Source organism: Drosophila santomea, chromosome 2R, assembly GCF_016746245.2.
Source record: "Drosophila santomea strain STO CAGO 1482 chromosome 2R, Prin_Dsan_1.1, whole genome shotgun sequence".
NCBI classification, from domain to species: domain Eukaryota; kingdom Metazoa; phylum Arthropoda; class Insecta; order Diptera; family Drosophilidae; genus Drosophila; species Drosophila santomea.
The window spans coordinates 11,507,082-11,520,540 of record NC_053017.2 but is presented as its reverse complement, the minus strand read 5'-3'; the positions used below and the strand labels follow the sequence as shown (position 1 = coordinate 11,520,540).

The following is a 13,459-nucleotide window of genomic DNA, read 5'->3' as shown; positions in this document are numbered from 1 at the left end:
CCAATATCGATAGTCGCGAGAAGCAATCGATGTTTCTCCACCTCTATTTTGTTATTTTTCCGACGGAGTAATGTTTACTGCAGCTGTTTAGTGTGTGTTTAACGGTAATATTAAGTGCTAAGAGCTGTTTTTCAATGTCGCACTATTCAATCCAAAGCAATCTGTTAGATTCCGCAAGAATTTGATTTTGGGGGCGACAACAAACAAAGCACATAGATGTCCAACACGCGTCGACTGTGAAATACTCTGTAAATTGATGAGGACAAGTGACAAAAAAGTAAATAAACACCTTATGAACCGGAGACACCTATGATATCGGTATAGAAAAGAAAACGATCGGCGTTCTTTGAGATAAAAAACGTGCGGTTTCTTATCTCGCACCAAAAAACACTATCTAAGTTGGACAGTTTTCGCCAACGCAGCAGAATAGCAAAGCCAGCGGAAACGCATTTCGTTTGACGACTGCGATACGAAGCTTCATTGTTTGAGCGTAACGACGACGTAAACAAGAAAACTTCAGAGCAGAAACATATGGTGATAAGTTCGGATATTGTATCCGCACTCGATTCCGCGACCTCAGCAGAAACCGCGACCCACTCCGCAGTACCTGCACCTCCCACCCCTTTAAAGGGAAAATGTATCTCGAACTGAGTCACCAAATCACTCACCGCCTACCTGTTGATCATTGTTCTTTCAGGTAGCTGGCCTTATTCGCAACCGAAACGGATTCGGACACCCAGCCACCTGGACGAGCAGCACTTGCACCTCGCCCAACGTCCGCGCCGGTCGATGAGAGCTCCACTGGGATTGGCCAGAACGCGAAAGATGAGCAATAACTACAACGACGTGCCGTTCGGCATCCGGGCGGTCCAGCAGCTGTCCCGGCAATGCTGCACCCGCTTCCATGCCCGCAGAGATCTGCTGTAAGTTTGCGATAGCTTGTAACTAGATTACATTAGAAGTTTTAATTTTCTTGAGAAGATTCGATTGTATATAAGTGTTGAAACGTTTGATAAGTTTATGGTACCCTTTATTATAAATAGCTATATGTATGTAGATATTGATATGATATGTATTCCAGCTACAAGATGTCTGTGTTTGTGCTAACTTTCCTGGCGTACGCCTGCTATCACATGTGCCGCAAGCCCATATCAGTGGTTAAGTCGGTTCTCCAAGGAAACTGTTCCACAGCGCTGGCTGCGTCGGGGCAGGAATGTGGATATGCACCCTTTGGTGAGTTTGCCCTCAAGCTTTTCTAATTCGTAACACTATAAACAAGTTGCCCATTTACAGATGTTCCCGATGCCACCACACTCTTTGGAATGCTGGACTCGGCCTTCCTCTTTTCCTATGCCATCGCCATGTTCGCTTCTGGCTTCGTGGCGGAGCGCGTTTCACTGCGATACTTCTTGTCCATGGGCATGATCCTCACCGGAGTGTTTACCTACATGTTCGGCATTGCTCGCACCTCCAATATCCATAGTTTATGGTATTTTATAATCGTGCAAATATTCGCTGGCATCTTCCAGACGACTGGATGGCCTGGTGTAGTAGCGCTAGTAGGTCGTTGGTTTGGAAAGTCGAAACGCGGTCTGATCTTTGGTATATGGAACAGCCATACATCCATTGGAAACATTCTCGGCACGCTTATTGCGGCACACTATGTGGAAACCGATTGGGCGCTATCATTTGTGGTACCCGGCATCATCATAGCAGCCGTTGGATTTTTACTCTTCCTTTTCCTAGTGGATCAGCCGGAGATTGTGGGCTGTTACCCACAAGCCGGGCAGCAGGAGCGTCGCGTGGCCAACGAGTCTGATGAGGAACAGGATGACGAGGAGCAGGTGCGCCACAACGATGCCGTAAGTATTAGATTCAGGCTTTTATTGATGTTCCGCATGCGAAGTACATTACACCCGGTCTCCCCATTATGTTGCAATTATGATTTCTAAAACTTACTTTGCACGGCGTTAGTATGTGATCAATTTTGGGTACGACACTTCGAAAACTGTAAGTGCACGACTATATGTTTGGCTTCCTTGTTATGTCTGCCAGTTTGCTTGTGTAAATCTCGCGCTTTCTAATTCTAATTCGTCGTATTTATTTTAGGAAATCAACTATAGATCGGCGCCCACCGAGCGTACTCCAATCCTTTCACGTTCTCAACCAGAGGCAGTGCCAAGGGGTCGTGGACGACCCATCAGCCTAATCGATGCTTTATTCATACCCGGAGTGATGGAGTTTTCACTATGTTTGTTCTTTACCAAGCTGGTGAGCTACACCTTCATGTACTGGCTGCCACTGTACATACAAAAATCCAGTAAGTATCTACAAAACTATACAAAACAGTCAGTAATGTGTTTCCTTTTATGCAGGCACATTGGGTCCAGAATTGTCCGCTGATTTGTCCACGCTATTCGATGTGGGTGGCATTTTGGGAGCTATAGCTGCGGGCTATCTATCAGATGTGAGCGGAATGTCGGCCACTGTCTGCACAGGCATGTTGTTCATTGCCTCCCCCATTGTAAGTGCCCTTGACAAGACACAGAAACCATTACTACAATGGACATGTATTCGTTTCAGCTGCTGATGTATCAACAATATGGTGCATTGTCGATGACAATCAGCATAGTGCTTTTGATTGTGGTCGGCATCTTTGTGAACGGTCCCTATGCCCTGATTACAACCTCTGTAAGTGCAGAGCTGGGCCAACACAGCTCCTTGGAGGGCAATGCCAATGCTCTGGCCACTGTGACGGCCATTATCGATGGTACAGGCTCAATCGGAGCGGCAGTTGGACCACTGCTTGCTGGTCTTATCTCCACCGCCGGCTGGCAGTATGTCTTCCACATGCTCATCGCCGCCGACATCATTGCCATGGTGTTGCTGGGGCGACTGGTCTTCAAGGAGTTCGCTGCACTGCGTCGTGCATCGCATCGTATTCGGATTGAATAGCAGGAAGAAGCCGAAGCGGATGTGGTTTGATCGTATATATTTTTGTTTCTGGCTTTCCCTGTACATAGCATAGCATTTGTATAGCTTACATAATGAACGTTTTCTTTGCATTCGAGAGCATATCAGAGTGTTTTCTGATCCTAGTTTTACCCATACATGTCAATACCTAATGTTATTTTAAATGGAATGTTTACCATCATCCTAGGCTATCCATCAAGTTTACAGTTTTGATATATTACCTACATACATATATATACATCTATGTTGTAATCTTGTGTGTGCGCGCGTGTGTCAGAGTCTCCTCGTTTTAAGTGCCGAACTATCATTAGTACTAGCGTATTTCTACCGCAATGTAAATACACTTTATCGTACACTTTTCGTACCAATAAACCCGAATTTGACTGTTCTCTGAGGCAGTAGAATTTCTGAAAGCCGATGCTTAAGTTAAAACCCGCTTCCGGTGGCGATCCCTGCTCATTCCTCTGTTATGGTCAAGGAGTCTCTTTTGTTGCGGCGCATGTAACTCTCGGATGCAATCTTCTTGAGGAACTTAACGGTGGCAGCGTCATTCTGATTGACTAGTTTGAGGAGGGCTCCATCCTTGCGCTGCAGGAGCTTATGAGGTGCTCCGAATTCGACAATCTGGCCAGCGTCCATTACCAGGACACTGTCATTGTCCATCACAGTGTGCAATCTGTGTGCGATCGTCAGAACTGTGCAATCTGCGAACTTGGTCTGGATGGTTTCTTGGATCAGGATATCAGTTCTAAAAGATAAAGAGTTAATTACGAAACTGTTGAAAATAGAGTCTTAACTACTCACTCTGTATCCACATTTGCAGTGGCTTCGTCCATAACCAGAACTCGATTCTGTCGGAGAATAGCTCTCGCCAAGCAGACCAGTTGCCTCTGACCCATGCTGAAGTTGGAGCCACCGTCCTGCATGCGACAGGAGAGGCCTCCTTCCAATGAGGCGACGTGCTTCTTTAGTTTTACGTCCTCCAATGCACTCCACAGGGACTCGTCGCTTTTTTCATCAAATGGATCCAGATTGAAGCGCAGGGTTCCGGAGAACAGAACTGGATCTTGTGGGATAATCGAGATTCTACTTCGCAGATCGTGGAGACCCAGTTTACCAATATCCAATCCATCGATCTCGATGGTTCCCTCATTGAGAGCCAATCGGAATAGCGCCTGAATTATGGAGGATTTTCCCGCTCCAGTGCGTCCCACAATTCCAATCTTTTCCATGGGCTGGGATTCAAAGTTCAGTCCTCTAAGGATATCCTCGTCTCCTGGAGAGTATCTCATGCGGAGATCCTGGAACCGAAGGTGACCAGCCTGCGGCCATTCAGCTGCAAGATTCACACTCTTCGGACTCTCAAGTGGTGGCTCCGATGGCGTCTGGGCGTACTCTAGCACTCGTTCTACGCTGGTCATGTTGTTCTCCATCTCGGCAGTCTGACGCATGCCCCACTGACACATAATCACCAATGTCATGGACTGGGTGATGGCCAGACCCACATCGCCGCTGTAGAAGCTCTGATTGATAACCAGAAAGCTGAAGGTCACCGCCAGGATATAGACCACGCAAATGAGATCGGTCCAGAAGGAAAACGCCCTGTTGGCGCTTACATAGAGGAAAAGAGCTGAGGAGTTGGTGTTTTGGTGGCCATGGAAAGTCTGCTCCAGCTGCGGCATGGCGTCCATGGACCTTATGGTCGAGTGGCCATGGAACGTTTGGTTTGTGTGCGAGTAGATGGGACTACGTGCTGTAAAGATTAAAAACTAAAGTTATTAAAGTTACATTATTTAGATAGATGTAAACCTACTCAAGCTCTCAATCCTCTTTAGACTTCGGCTGGCACCTATATAGAGTGCACGGCAAAAGTACAATAGAAGTACCATTATGGCTGCTGGAATGAGTAGCCAATAGTTGGCAATGGCCACGATCACCAGCACAGCCACCACATCCACTAGGAACTAGGAAGCAAGATAAACAAAATGTCTTAGAGAGATGATGAAGTGATTAAGTTAGGTCTACATACTTGAAGGGAGTCCATCATAGCCTGTGGCAGGTTCACATCTACGTTCTGAATGTCGCTGGAAAAGCGGTTGAGCACTCTCCCAGATGGATTGGCATTGAAGAAGTACATCCAGGCGCGTATTATCCCATGGTAGAGCTGGTCGTGCAATGTCAGTGAGATTCGGAGGCACATAAAGAAGAACCCAAAGGTGCGCAGCAGGAACAAGGCCAATGTGAGTAATAGGAGCACCGTATACCAGATAACCATTTTGGTTCGCGTGGCTTCATAGTCATCCACCGAATCATACCCTCGATCCTCCTCCCAAGTGGCCCATCGGGAGATGAAGATGTCCATGAGCGCTTGGCATCCTCGGGCGAGGACAAACATCGAAAGCACCAACCAGACCAGGAACGGAGCCCCAAGAGCCCGAAAGTAAGCCTTATAAGTATCGTAGCTAACGGCACCCTGAATTTGCTGCTCGGCATGGCCATTCTCTTCCTGGTTGGTGGCAGGATCCTCGTCTTCTCCCTTGCTTAGCTGCTTTGACGACCTGTCCACCTGGCTGAGCACACGTTTCACTTGCTGCTTGTCCGCCTCGATGGCCTCCAGATCCAGAGCAGCGTGATGGGTGATCACGTCCTTCAGTTCCTCATAGCTACCCTGCTGGGTGAGTTCTCCTCCCTCCAACAGCAGCAGGTGATCCACACTCTTGAGCAACTGGACATGATGAGTGACCAGAATGCGCATCTTGCCGTCCAGCAGTCGGTGGAAGCACTTGTCCATCAGCAGCTTACCCACCTGGGCATCAACGGCAGCCAGTGGATCATCAAATAGGTAGATATCCGCCTGGCGATACACAGCTCTGGCTAGCGCGATCCTGGCCTTTTGACCACCACTCAGGCTGATTCCTCGCTCACCCACAACTGTGGCATCGCCGCGGGGCAGCAGTTCCAGATCTCTGTCCAGCTGGCAGGCATGAACTACTGCGCGGTATCGCTTTTCCTCGTACTGCTCCACAAACAGAATGTTCTCCCTGATGCTGCCCTGGAATACCCACGGCTGTTGGGCGGCATAGCTAATCCTGCCATGAACCTCCACGCGTCCCTGCATGAGCTCAATCTCACCGAGAATGGCATGGAGAAGGGTGCTCTTTCCAGAGCCCACATTACCCACAATGCCCACAAACTTGCCGGCGTTGATGTGGAAGGAGATGCCCTTAATGTGTGGCTTCCTGGGTTGCTTGATGCTCGGCTTATCCCAACTCGCGCTGACTTTTTGGAAATTTAAGCACTTAGTCTCACTTTGTACGCAGTGGAGGCGGCCACTCTGCGCTCCTTTCGGTTTTCCTCCATCCAATTCCAAGCCAGGATTGTCTCGGCAACAGGACTCCTCCGCAGGCTTCTCCACTTCGAGCAGGAACTCCACTACTCGGCGCGCACTTACCAGGGTCTGAGCCCAAGTGGTTATGGCCATGGGCCAGTAGTGCAGCAGGGAATCATTGAGTAGGCCGTAATAGGAGGACAGAATGAACACCTTCTTGGCCGTCACAAGATCTCCCACATACACATAGGCGATCAGACTCAGGAAGAGCGATATCTTGGAGATCATATTGGTGCATTGCAGGGCGGCGTAGATGCTCATGGATCCTCGAATGGCCTTTACCTCCGACTGCCTAACTGCGGCAATCAGCCGTCCAAAGGACTTCTCCCACGCATACATCTTGATCACCTGGATGGCACTGATGATCTCGTTCATGAGCTTTACACGTGCATCCCGATGCTTCGCGGATTGGGTGCCGAAATTTGCAGAAGCCTTGGCGGCCCACGCTTGCAGTGGTATCAATATCACTATGAAGGCAATCCCAATCAGGGATGTCCAGCCCACCTGGCGGGTCATCAAGTAGCCAAAGATGCAGGCCTCCACGGGACCCTTCCACAGGTCGTGAAAGAAGTAGAAAGTCAAGTCGAACTGGGAGAGATCGATGGACATCACCGAAATGGCCTGAGCTCCGAGTCCTTCGCCACTACTCGCCGAGGCGCGCAGGCATTTTCGGTAGACCAGGCCGGCACAGGCCAATCTGACCCTCGTGCCCACCGCGAACACATAGAACATAAAGGGATGAAAGACCAGGGAGGTGACCAGCGAGCAGAGGACAATGCCCATGGCGTAGAGATAGGCACTCTCCTTGGTCACTGTCGTCTGGCCGTAGGCAAAGTAGGAGATCAATCCTCCGAGCAGCAAAGGCTGAAAGGAACTGTAATTGAAACGGAAGTAAAAATGTAAATTAGATAATGATCGCCACGGATTAGTGCACTTACTGAATAGCCATTTCCAGCAGAGAATATAGAACGCAAACGGGAACAAACTGCCATCCGTAGACCTTAAAGATCAGCCGCATAAGACTGGGATTTTTCCTTCTGGACTCCTGCTCCCAGTGAGGCTGGAGCTTCCTGGTCAAGGACTCACTATCGAAACTGGGCAGGTGTTCGTACAGATTACTCGTGTCCAACTCCTCCCGCCTGCCCTTGCGGAAGACACTATGCATCCATCTGAAGGAGGGAAAATGATAAGTTCAATATCTTATCAATGTATCTGCATGGTCGGCGCCTTGGAAATGACATGTCTGATCCAGGGCATTACTACGTGACTGCCCAACAGTCAAAAAGGTCAATCAATATTGCGAAATTCCGAAAAAGATTCTGATACATTTGAGATTTATGACTAGTAGTTAAACCACTTTTACAAAATATCCTTTATCACTCAATGAGTTTTGAAATAGATATTCAGAAGCTTACTCTTGGGCACCTTATAGATCACAAACTTTTTCTGGCTTTACACCTGAAGAAATGGTTTATTAGCACTACCGGCTGCGATTACCACTAGGAACTTATCGCGAGTTGTAAAGTATTCACTAATTGACCATGACCTTGGACTCGTTTCCGCAGAGATTTTTACTTTTCACCAATAAAAAAATAGATTGACGACTCACAGGAACAGCCACTTGGAGATTATATTGGCCTTGATAAACGGATTACTCTCTCGTTTTGGACTCGACTGCTTAGAAGCATCCATGGTGCCATCTGTTCGCGGCGCCTGACGGATTCAATATGCGCCAAAACGGGCGGGCGAAGGCGCTTTTAACGACTTCAGCACTCCCAGACGGAGCGGTGACGTCTGTTGATTATTTGTCTGGAGAACCACCATCTTCTACGGTTTTGCACTTGGCACAACGCCTGTCCGAACGGCGATAAAGTGTCCAACTCAACTCGTTTTTTGCGAGTTCCTAGCTTTTCGATAGTGATCCGTACTGATAGTGACTAAGACGTAATCGATAGCCCAATTAGCCTGCAATTGAAACGGCGGCCATTACTGCAATTTGCGCTCCAAGACTTATCTCGTTAAGCCCAAATGCAGTCATATATCTTGACTAGATTCTGGGGATATAGGGATGTTTTAGCGGCCTTTGTCTTGGACCATAATAACATCCAGATAGCCCAAGGCGTTGGTATCCGAAGTGGGTTTTTTATGAGGCAGCATTCCCCCAAAAGCTTATCTAATCTGGACTGCTTATTATGCTGGTATTTTAGGAACTGACACGAGAAACTATGTTTGTCCAGGTTGCCCAAGTTCAATACACCCAGATAAGACAAGTTTTCATTCATAACTAAAGCTTTTATGGCATTAAATACAGGGGATTTCGGCAATATTGCACAGCCTGTGGACAAGGCGATACATCAGCGATTGCAGGCAATTCCAAATGCAAAATTAAACTTACGTCTTAGGAAACGAATACTTGCAGTTACACATTCAACACAGAAAATTTCAGCTACATAAACTAGGCCGGGGTAGCCGCCAGATCCGATAGAGAGTGATTTACAGTACAAAATCATATTATACTATTATAATATCATGTTATAGGCATATTTTCCATCTTATAAAAGTAGTGTCCCTTTGGGTATTTAACACTCTATCAGATCTATCACTCTTTGAATACCCCAGAAGTGTAATAGACTCTAAGGCAGGCTGTGTAGGTCGTATAGCGTGTAGAGCTCTTCCGTGCGGTCGTAGTTTATTCTCATGTGCTTCAGCATGGGAGGCAGGTTCTCCTTGGCCGCCTCGACATCGGTGCACACTTTTTTCAGAAGATCTCCTCTAGTGGGCATGGCGTACATAGCCAGGCGGGCTCCTTTGCGGATGAGGAACGAGTGATGTTTGCCCAGGGTGTCATCGTAGGCCGCCTTGCACACGTCCACAGTCTTTTGGTCGTCGGGTATCGCCTGGATCCGATTGAGAAACTCGTAGACAAAGTCTAGATAAGGAACACAAACAATTAGCCACTGTGGCAGTTAGCTGCGCATTATGCTCACCAAGACCGCGATGAAGACGTAGCAGCGTGCGACTGCCGGACACATAACTCTTTTGATTCAGCAACTGGGCCTCCTTTTCGTACTCCAGCATGGTCTTGAAGGTATTGAAGTGTTCCTGATCCTCTGCGTCCTTGGCTCTCAGGGCGTAAAGAATATCTATTTTGCTGCGCACATCGCTGCTGACAAAACTGAAGACACTGCCCATCAGCTGGAAGAACCTAAGGAGCAACCAATGCCATATAGAGCACCACTAAAAACCCATCATTATCACTCGGTTTACTTCATTATTTCCTCGTAGGCTGCCAAGTAGGCGTCCAATTGTACGTCATCCTCCTCCAGAAGGCTCGATTCGAATAGAGTAGACACTTTGAGGATATCAAAGCAGTTCCCATTTTCCGTCGTGCCATTGGTTTGCGTCGTTAAGCTTGTTTCACTCATATTATTTGTCTGTTTTTCCCCTTTGTTTTGCTACAAACTTTAAGTTTATTTTATCGGCGAATCAATGTAATCGTGTTCCCCAAATATACTAAAAATATTTACGGTATTAATATACCAGTCGGAAAATACTTTATTTTTACCCTAGACAGAAACCAGTCTATTGTGAACTAAATACATTTTAAATTGGATCCGCAAAGATATTATTCAAATTTCTGTTTACATTTTTATTATTCTACAATAATACTGCTATATATAGTTTTATGCTGATGAGAGATTCCCGCTGCCACTGCCAGCACCCTTTTTCGTGGGTCGATATGCAATCACATAGCGCTGGGCCACCGGCAATGGTTCGGCATAGCCATTCATGTACGAGGAATCCTCAAAGAGCACTTCGTAATCCTCGGTGGCGGTCTGCGGCAGGCGGTGAACAATGGCCTTGTAGAAGCAGGTGGTCTGTGGATATAGCGCCATTACCACTGTGTCTTTTGGGAACAGGGCGTGACCATCAGTCTCGGGATTTGCACGCATCAGGGGCAGCGGGATGACCTTTCGCTTGCTTAGCACATGGCGATCTTTTTGCTCCTCGTCAATGTCAATCACGTCGTATTTGTTTTGACGGTGCAGGAACTGCACCACTTCCGCCAGAATCCAGTTCTCCTCCTCATCGATTCCCTTGGCCAAGGCGGCAACATTGTCGCCAACCTATTTAGTGGAATTCCATTGGTTAGATCATTTTACCAGCATCTGCAAATAGTAAAGCTTACCTTGGCCACATAGTTGCCCTCGGCGGGAATGGCTCCACATAGAGCTGGTGCACGTTCTCCTAGTTTCCCAACGAACAAGGGCAATGTTTGAGCTGAGAGTTGCACCATTTTCATGAGGGCTCCCCGTCGAATGGCCTCCTTGTTTCCAGCGTTGCGAGCTGTGGAATAAGTGAGAGTAAGCCCTGTTTATAGATCCGATCACACACCTACGTACCTTGGATACGTCTCTCGTTGCGAATGCTTCGAATCTCGTGGATTTTGGCCAGCGCGGCACGAATGGTGGCCTCCTCCTGCGCCGCCTCCATTAAACTAGCCTTGAGCAGGGGTTTTACCTTCTGATTGGTGGCATGCAGAGATCGCACCAGACTGGCAATTGAGTTCTCTGCCCGCCGACGCTCCTCGTCCACAATGTGGATGTGTTGTTGAATGTCCTTCAGGCGATCCTGTAAATGCTATTCACTTGGAGCATATATGCATAAGTATCGTTCACCTTTTTACCTGAATCTGTTGAGCGGCACTTTCCGCAGTCAATGGCATTTTGTTTATTGTTTGTAATAATTAAATAAATTTGTATTTTAGTCAATTTGTTTATCTTTGCAAGGCAAACAAACAAATACGTACAGCCGACAACGCGTTAGTGTTAATCGTGCGATAGTTTTATTTTTACATTTGGTATTTTTTTAACATTTTCTGAAGAATACTTTGAACAAAATATTGTAAGTTAATTTATTGTAAATAAGTTGTTCCTTTGATATTACTATTTGGCTTTGGCTAGTTCGACCACGTTTTACTGCTTCCTATTCTTAAACATCAACATTGGCTTTTCAATTTTGTTTGCGTTTTACACAGTAGTGATGGAAGCAAGTGCGCTTAACAGCACCCAGATAACAGCACGATGTCTTCACGTGGCTGGCGTTATTTAGTCCCTTCTCTGCGTTGTATGGCTGCCTCTCTAGCTTTCCCTTCTTTTCCATCGCGTTTCCGTAAGTGTGCACCGCGTTTTTTCCAATTGGCTAGTTTTAATCGTAAAATCTTTATTTGCAGCTAGGAATTCCAGTGTGCGAAAAACGTAGGTGCCTCATACACGACCAGTGCAACGAAAGTTTCAACAGTTGTTGGCTCGTTGAATTGGCGATGGCCAAAAGTGAACTCCAAGTGTTAAGCCCAAGCAAAATTTAGTAATGGCGATTATTTTTTGTTTTCATGTGCCCCATCAATGGAACTTTGGATATTCGGAATAGTTTAAGATGGCCAAGTCCAAGAACCACACAAATCACAACCAGAACAAGAAGGCCCATCGCAATGGCATCAAGCGCCCCCTGCGCAAACGCCACGAGTCCACTCTGGGTGTAAGTATTCAAAAATAAACACATCCAGTTAAGATCCAGCTACTTATTAATAAACTTTATCTTCAGATGGATGTGAAATTCCTGATCAACCAGCGCTACGCCCGCAAGGGAAACCTTTCCCGCGAGGAATCCGTCAAGCGTTACAACGAGCGCATCGCTGCCCAGAAAGGCAAGCCCGCACCCGTTACTTTGTAGATGATTGCCCCGTTTGTGGATAATTAAAGGACAATTCAGTTTTACAAAAGAACCGTCTTTATTTGTTTTGCCGTCGCTAGTAGTAGATGCTCAGCACCTTGTGGAAGGGAATGTGCTCCAAGTCGGCATTGTGCCGACGCCGGTAGTCCCACAGATACTGATCGATCACAATGGAGTTGACGTTGTCCAATGAGATCTCGGGGTGCTGCTCCTTGAGTATCTTTACCACAGCATCCCTAACTTGCTCGATGATGTGTATGGATGCGCCGCGTATCTCCACCTCTCGGGGATCGCCGTTCTCCAGAATAGTATCCGTCTTTAGGAACTCCATTAGCTCGCTGGTGTATTCCAAACTGCCAAAGTGCACCAGCACCTGGGGAATTCGATAGTCGGCGAACATGGTTATCTGATCGATGTCATTAAAGTAACCAAGTCCCTGACCTCTGTAGCAGGACCACACGTCGCCCACCAGGATTTGTGCTCGTTTCAGGATGGAAACTCGCTTTCCAGCGAACTCTGCCTCATCTCGAAAACAGGGAAACTCCTCCACAACGAGATCCAGCAAACGGACTGCCGATTTCTCGGCCTTCTTGATTACATTCTCAAAGCTGCCACCGTACTTGTCGATTAGAACTTTGCCCACTTCGTGGAGCGATTCCAGACGCTTTTGGAGCAGGGGAATCACGGTCTCCCCATCGTCAGAGCGGAAAATGTGTTTCAGGGTTTTTAGATCAATTTCGGAATAGAACTTTGGAGTGATCACATCCACACCTTCCTTGATGGCTCTCTTAACCGCAGCACACAGAGCAAAGTAGCCGGTATAGCCATCGACCTTGTATTTGGTGTAGTTATCTGCGAAAGATTACCATTGAAGATAGGGGATGCTGCTATAAATATCAATTACTCACCGGGGGTCCAGAAGCAAAAGTTTAGAGTGTCCAACACAAAGACCCAGTCGGCTGCTTTGGAATAGTCCTCCGGCTGATTTGAGTCCGGATTCGGATGTAATTCGTGCTGCGAGAAGTTTTCCACAGCAATGCGCTTTTCTATTAGGGCTTTTACGATTTCCTGCGTTAGTTTTTCAATGCCTGCGGGCAGAACGCGAACATGCTTCGCATGTTCTACGATATACGCTCCAGATTTCCTGGGATTTAGTTTGCTGCTGGACATTTTAACAATATTAATAAAGTTTTTAATTAAGATGTCGCGACTTTTGGCGCTGTAACAGGCGTTTGGCTTGTTTAGGAGATTTGCGATGTCACGTGGTCTGGCAACGCCACCAGGGATGCAGGTACGCCAGAACAGTGTCGGCTGGGTGGCAACTCTGAAACAACACATGAAGGAGCTGCGAATTTCGCTCGGTGC

At 47.2% G+C, this 13,459-nt stretch overlaps 6 protein-coding genes across 11 annotated transcripts; 2 read left to right on the top strand and 4 right to left on the bottom strand.

Annotated features, from left to right (window-relative positions):
* Positions 1 to 5: 5 nt before the first annotated feature.
* On the top strand, positions 6 to 3,386 carry LOC120445034 (glucose-6-phosphate exchanger SLC37A2). Of its 4 annotated transcripts, XM_039625122.1 has the most exons (9): positions 86 to 104; positions 169 to 277; positions 698 to 923; positions 1,082 to 1,233; positions 1,294 to 1,862; positions 1,975 to 2,010; positions 2,110 to 2,320; positions 2,376 to 2,524; positions 2,584 to 3,386. In XM_039625122.1, the coding sequence occupies exons 3-9, from the start codon at positions 790 to 792 to the stop codon at positions 2,953 to 2,955; spliced, it is 1,623 nt and encodes a 540-aa protein (XP_039481056.1). In that variant the 5' UTR covers positions 86 to 104; positions 169 to 277; positions 698 to 789; the 3' UTR covers positions 2,956 to 3,386. The 4 variants fall into 4 exon arrangements, with proteins under 4 accessions (XP_039481054.1, XP_039481057.1, XP_039481056.1 ...); XM_039625120.1 differs by lacking the exon at positions 169 to 277 and having other exon boundaries at positions 6 to 104; XM_039625121.2 differs by lacking the exon at positions 86 to 104 and having other exon boundaries at positions 111 to 277.
* A 35-nt stretch (positions 3,387 to 3,421) lies between these two features.
* On the bottom strand, positions 3,422 to 8,243 carry LOC120445014 (probable multidrug resistance-associated protein lethal(2)03659). Its single transcript, XM_039625078.2, has 6 exons — positions 7,971 to 8,243; positions 7,300 to 7,530; positions 5,003 to 7,235; positions 4,787 to 4,937; positions 3,778 to 4,726; positions 3,422 to 3,721 (listed from the first exon to the last, which is right to left on the bottom strand). The coding sequence occupies exons 1-6, from the start codon at positions 8,051 to 8,053 to the stop codon at positions 3,430 to 3,432; spliced, it is 3,939 nt and encodes a 1,312-aa protein (XP_039481012.1). The 5' UTR covers positions 8,054 to 8,243; the 3' UTR covers positions 3,422 to 3,429.
* A 389-nt stretch (positions 8,244 to 8,632) lies between these two features.
* On the bottom strand, positions 8,633 to 9,868 carry LOC120445063 (ceramide-1-phosphate transfer protein). 2 transcript variants are annotated; one of them, XR_005615719.2, is made up of 4 exons: positions 9,629 to 9,868; positions 9,349 to 9,566; positions 8,757 to 9,290; positions 8,633 to 8,696 (listed from the first exon to the last, which is right to left on the bottom strand). XR_005615719.2 is itself a non-coding variant. In XM_039625187.1 (3 exons), the coding sequence occupies exons 1-3, from the start codon at positions 9,784 to 9,786 to the stop codon at positions 8,995 to 8,997; spliced, it is 672 nt and encodes a 223-aa protein (XP_039481121.1). In that variant the 5' UTR covers positions 9,787 to 9,868; the 3' UTR covers positions 8,633 to 8,994. The 2 variants fall into 2 exon arrangements, 1 of the variants encoding a protein (XP_039481121.1); XM_039625187.1 differs by having other exon boundaries at positions 8,633 to 9,290.
* Positions 9,869 to 9,969: 101 nt separating this feature from the next.
* LOC120445058 (SAGA-associated factor 29) lies at positions 9,970 to 11,188 on the bottom strand. Its single transcript, XM_039625183.2, has 4 exons — positions 11,049 to 11,188; positions 10,765 to 10,993; positions 10,551 to 10,708; positions 9,970 to 10,488 (listed from the first exon to the last, which is right to left on the bottom strand). Exons 1-4 carry the CDS (start codon positions 11,085 to 11,087, stop codon positions 10,045 to 10,047), a joined length of 870 nt encoding a protein of 289 aa, XP_039481117.1. The 5' UTR covers positions 11,088 to 11,188; the 3' UTR covers positions 9,970 to 10,044.
* Positions 11,189 to 11,588: 400 nt separating this feature from the next.
* LOC120445076 (60S ribosomal protein L29) lies at positions 11,589 to 12,143 on the top strand. The gene is made up of 3 exons (XM_039625203.2): positions 11,589 to 11,619; positions 11,792 to 11,899; positions 11,966 to 12,143. The coding sequence occupies exons 2-3, from the start codon at positions 11,798 to 11,800 to the stop codon at positions 12,092 to 12,094; spliced, it is 231 nt and encodes a 76-aa protein (XP_039481137.1). The 5' UTR covers positions 11,589 to 11,619; positions 11,792 to 11,797; the 3' UTR covers positions 12,095 to 12,143.
* On the bottom strand, positions 12,134 to 13,359 carry LOC120445050 (queuosine salvage protein). Of its 2 annotated transcripts, XM_039625167.2 has the most exons (3): positions 13,003 to 13,359; positions 12,536 to 12,946; positions 12,134 to 12,467 (listed from the first exon to the last, which is right to left on the bottom strand). In XM_039625167.2, the coding sequence occupies exons 1-3, from the start codon at positions 13,262 to 13,264 to the stop codon at positions 12,331 to 12,333; spliced, it is 810 nt and encodes a 269-aa protein (XP_039481101.1). In that variant the 5' UTR covers positions 13,265 to 13,359; the 3' UTR covers positions 12,134 to 12,330. The 2 variants fall into 2 exon arrangements, with proteins under 2 accessions (XP_039481101.1, XP_039481100.1); XM_039625166.2 differs by having other exon boundaries at positions 12,134 to 12,946.
* Positions 13,360 to 13,459: the final 100 nt, after the last annotated feature.

Bases quoted from the DNA above. Each gene is read 5' to 3' on its own strand.
- LOC120445034 (XM_039625120.1), top strand. From the start codon at position 790: ATGAGAGCTCCACTGGGATTGGCCAGAACGCGAAAGATGAGCAATAAC. The intron at 1,863-1,974 runs GTAAGTATTAGA...GCACGGCGTTAG, and splicing joins AGGTGCGCCACAACGATGCC to TATGTGATCAATTTTGGGTA. The intron at 2,011-2,109 runs GTAAGTGCACGA...TATTTATTTTAG, and splicing joins GGTACGACACTTCGAAAACT to GAAATCAACTATAGATCGGC.
- LOC120445014 (XM_039625078.2), bottom strand. From the start codon at position 8,053: ATGGATGCTTCTAAGCAGTCGAGTCCAAAACGAGAGAGTAATCCGTTT. The intron at 7,236-7,299 runs GTAAGTGCACTA...TTTCAATTACAG, and splicing joins CTGCTGGAAATGGCTATTCA to TTCCTTTCAGCCTTTGCTGC. The intron at 4,727-4,786 runs GTAGGTTTACAT...TAATCTTTACAG, and splicing joins AAAGAGGATTGAGAGCTTGA to CACGTAGTCCCATCTACTCG.
- LOC120445063 (XM_039625187.1), bottom strand. From the start codon at position 9,786: ATGAGTGAAACAAGCTTAACGACGCAAACCAATGGCACGACGGAAAAT. The intron at 9,567-9,628 runs GTAAACCGAGTG...GTTGCTCCTTAG, and splicing joins GCCTACGAGGAAATAATGAA to GTTCTTCCAGCTGATGGGCA. The intron at 9,291-9,348 runs GTGAGCATAATG...TTCCTTATCTAG, and splicing joins ACGTCTTCATCGCGGTCTTG to ACTTTGTCTACGAGTTTCTC.
- LOC120445058 (XM_039625183.2), bottom strand. From the start codon at position 11,087: ATGCCATTGACTGCGGAAAGTGCCGCTCAACAGATTCAG. The intron at 10,994-11,048 runs GTAAAAAGGTGA...TAGCATTTACAG, and splicing joins GTGCCGCTCAACAGATTCAG to GATCGCCTGAAGGACATTCA. The intron at 10,489-10,550 runs GTAAGCTTTACT...TCCACTAAATAG, and splicing joins AGGGCAACTATGTGGCCAAG to GTTGGCGACAATGTTGCCGC.
- LOC120445076 (XM_039625203.2), top strand. From the start codon at position 11,798: ATGGCCAAGTCCAAGAACCACACAAATCACAACCAGAACAAGAAGGCC. The intron at 11,900-11,965 runs GTAAGTATTCAA...CTTTATCTTCAG, and splicing joins GCCACGAGTCCACTCTGGGT to ATGGATGTGAAATTCCTGAT.
- LOC120445050 (XM_039625166.2), bottom strand. From the start codon at position 13,264: ATGTCCAGCAGCAAACTAAATCCCAGGAAATCTGGAGCGTATATCGTA. The intron at 12,947-13,002 runs GTGAGTAATTGA...AATCTTTCGCAG, and splicing joins CTTTTGCTTCTGGACCCCCG to ATAACTACACCAAATACAAG.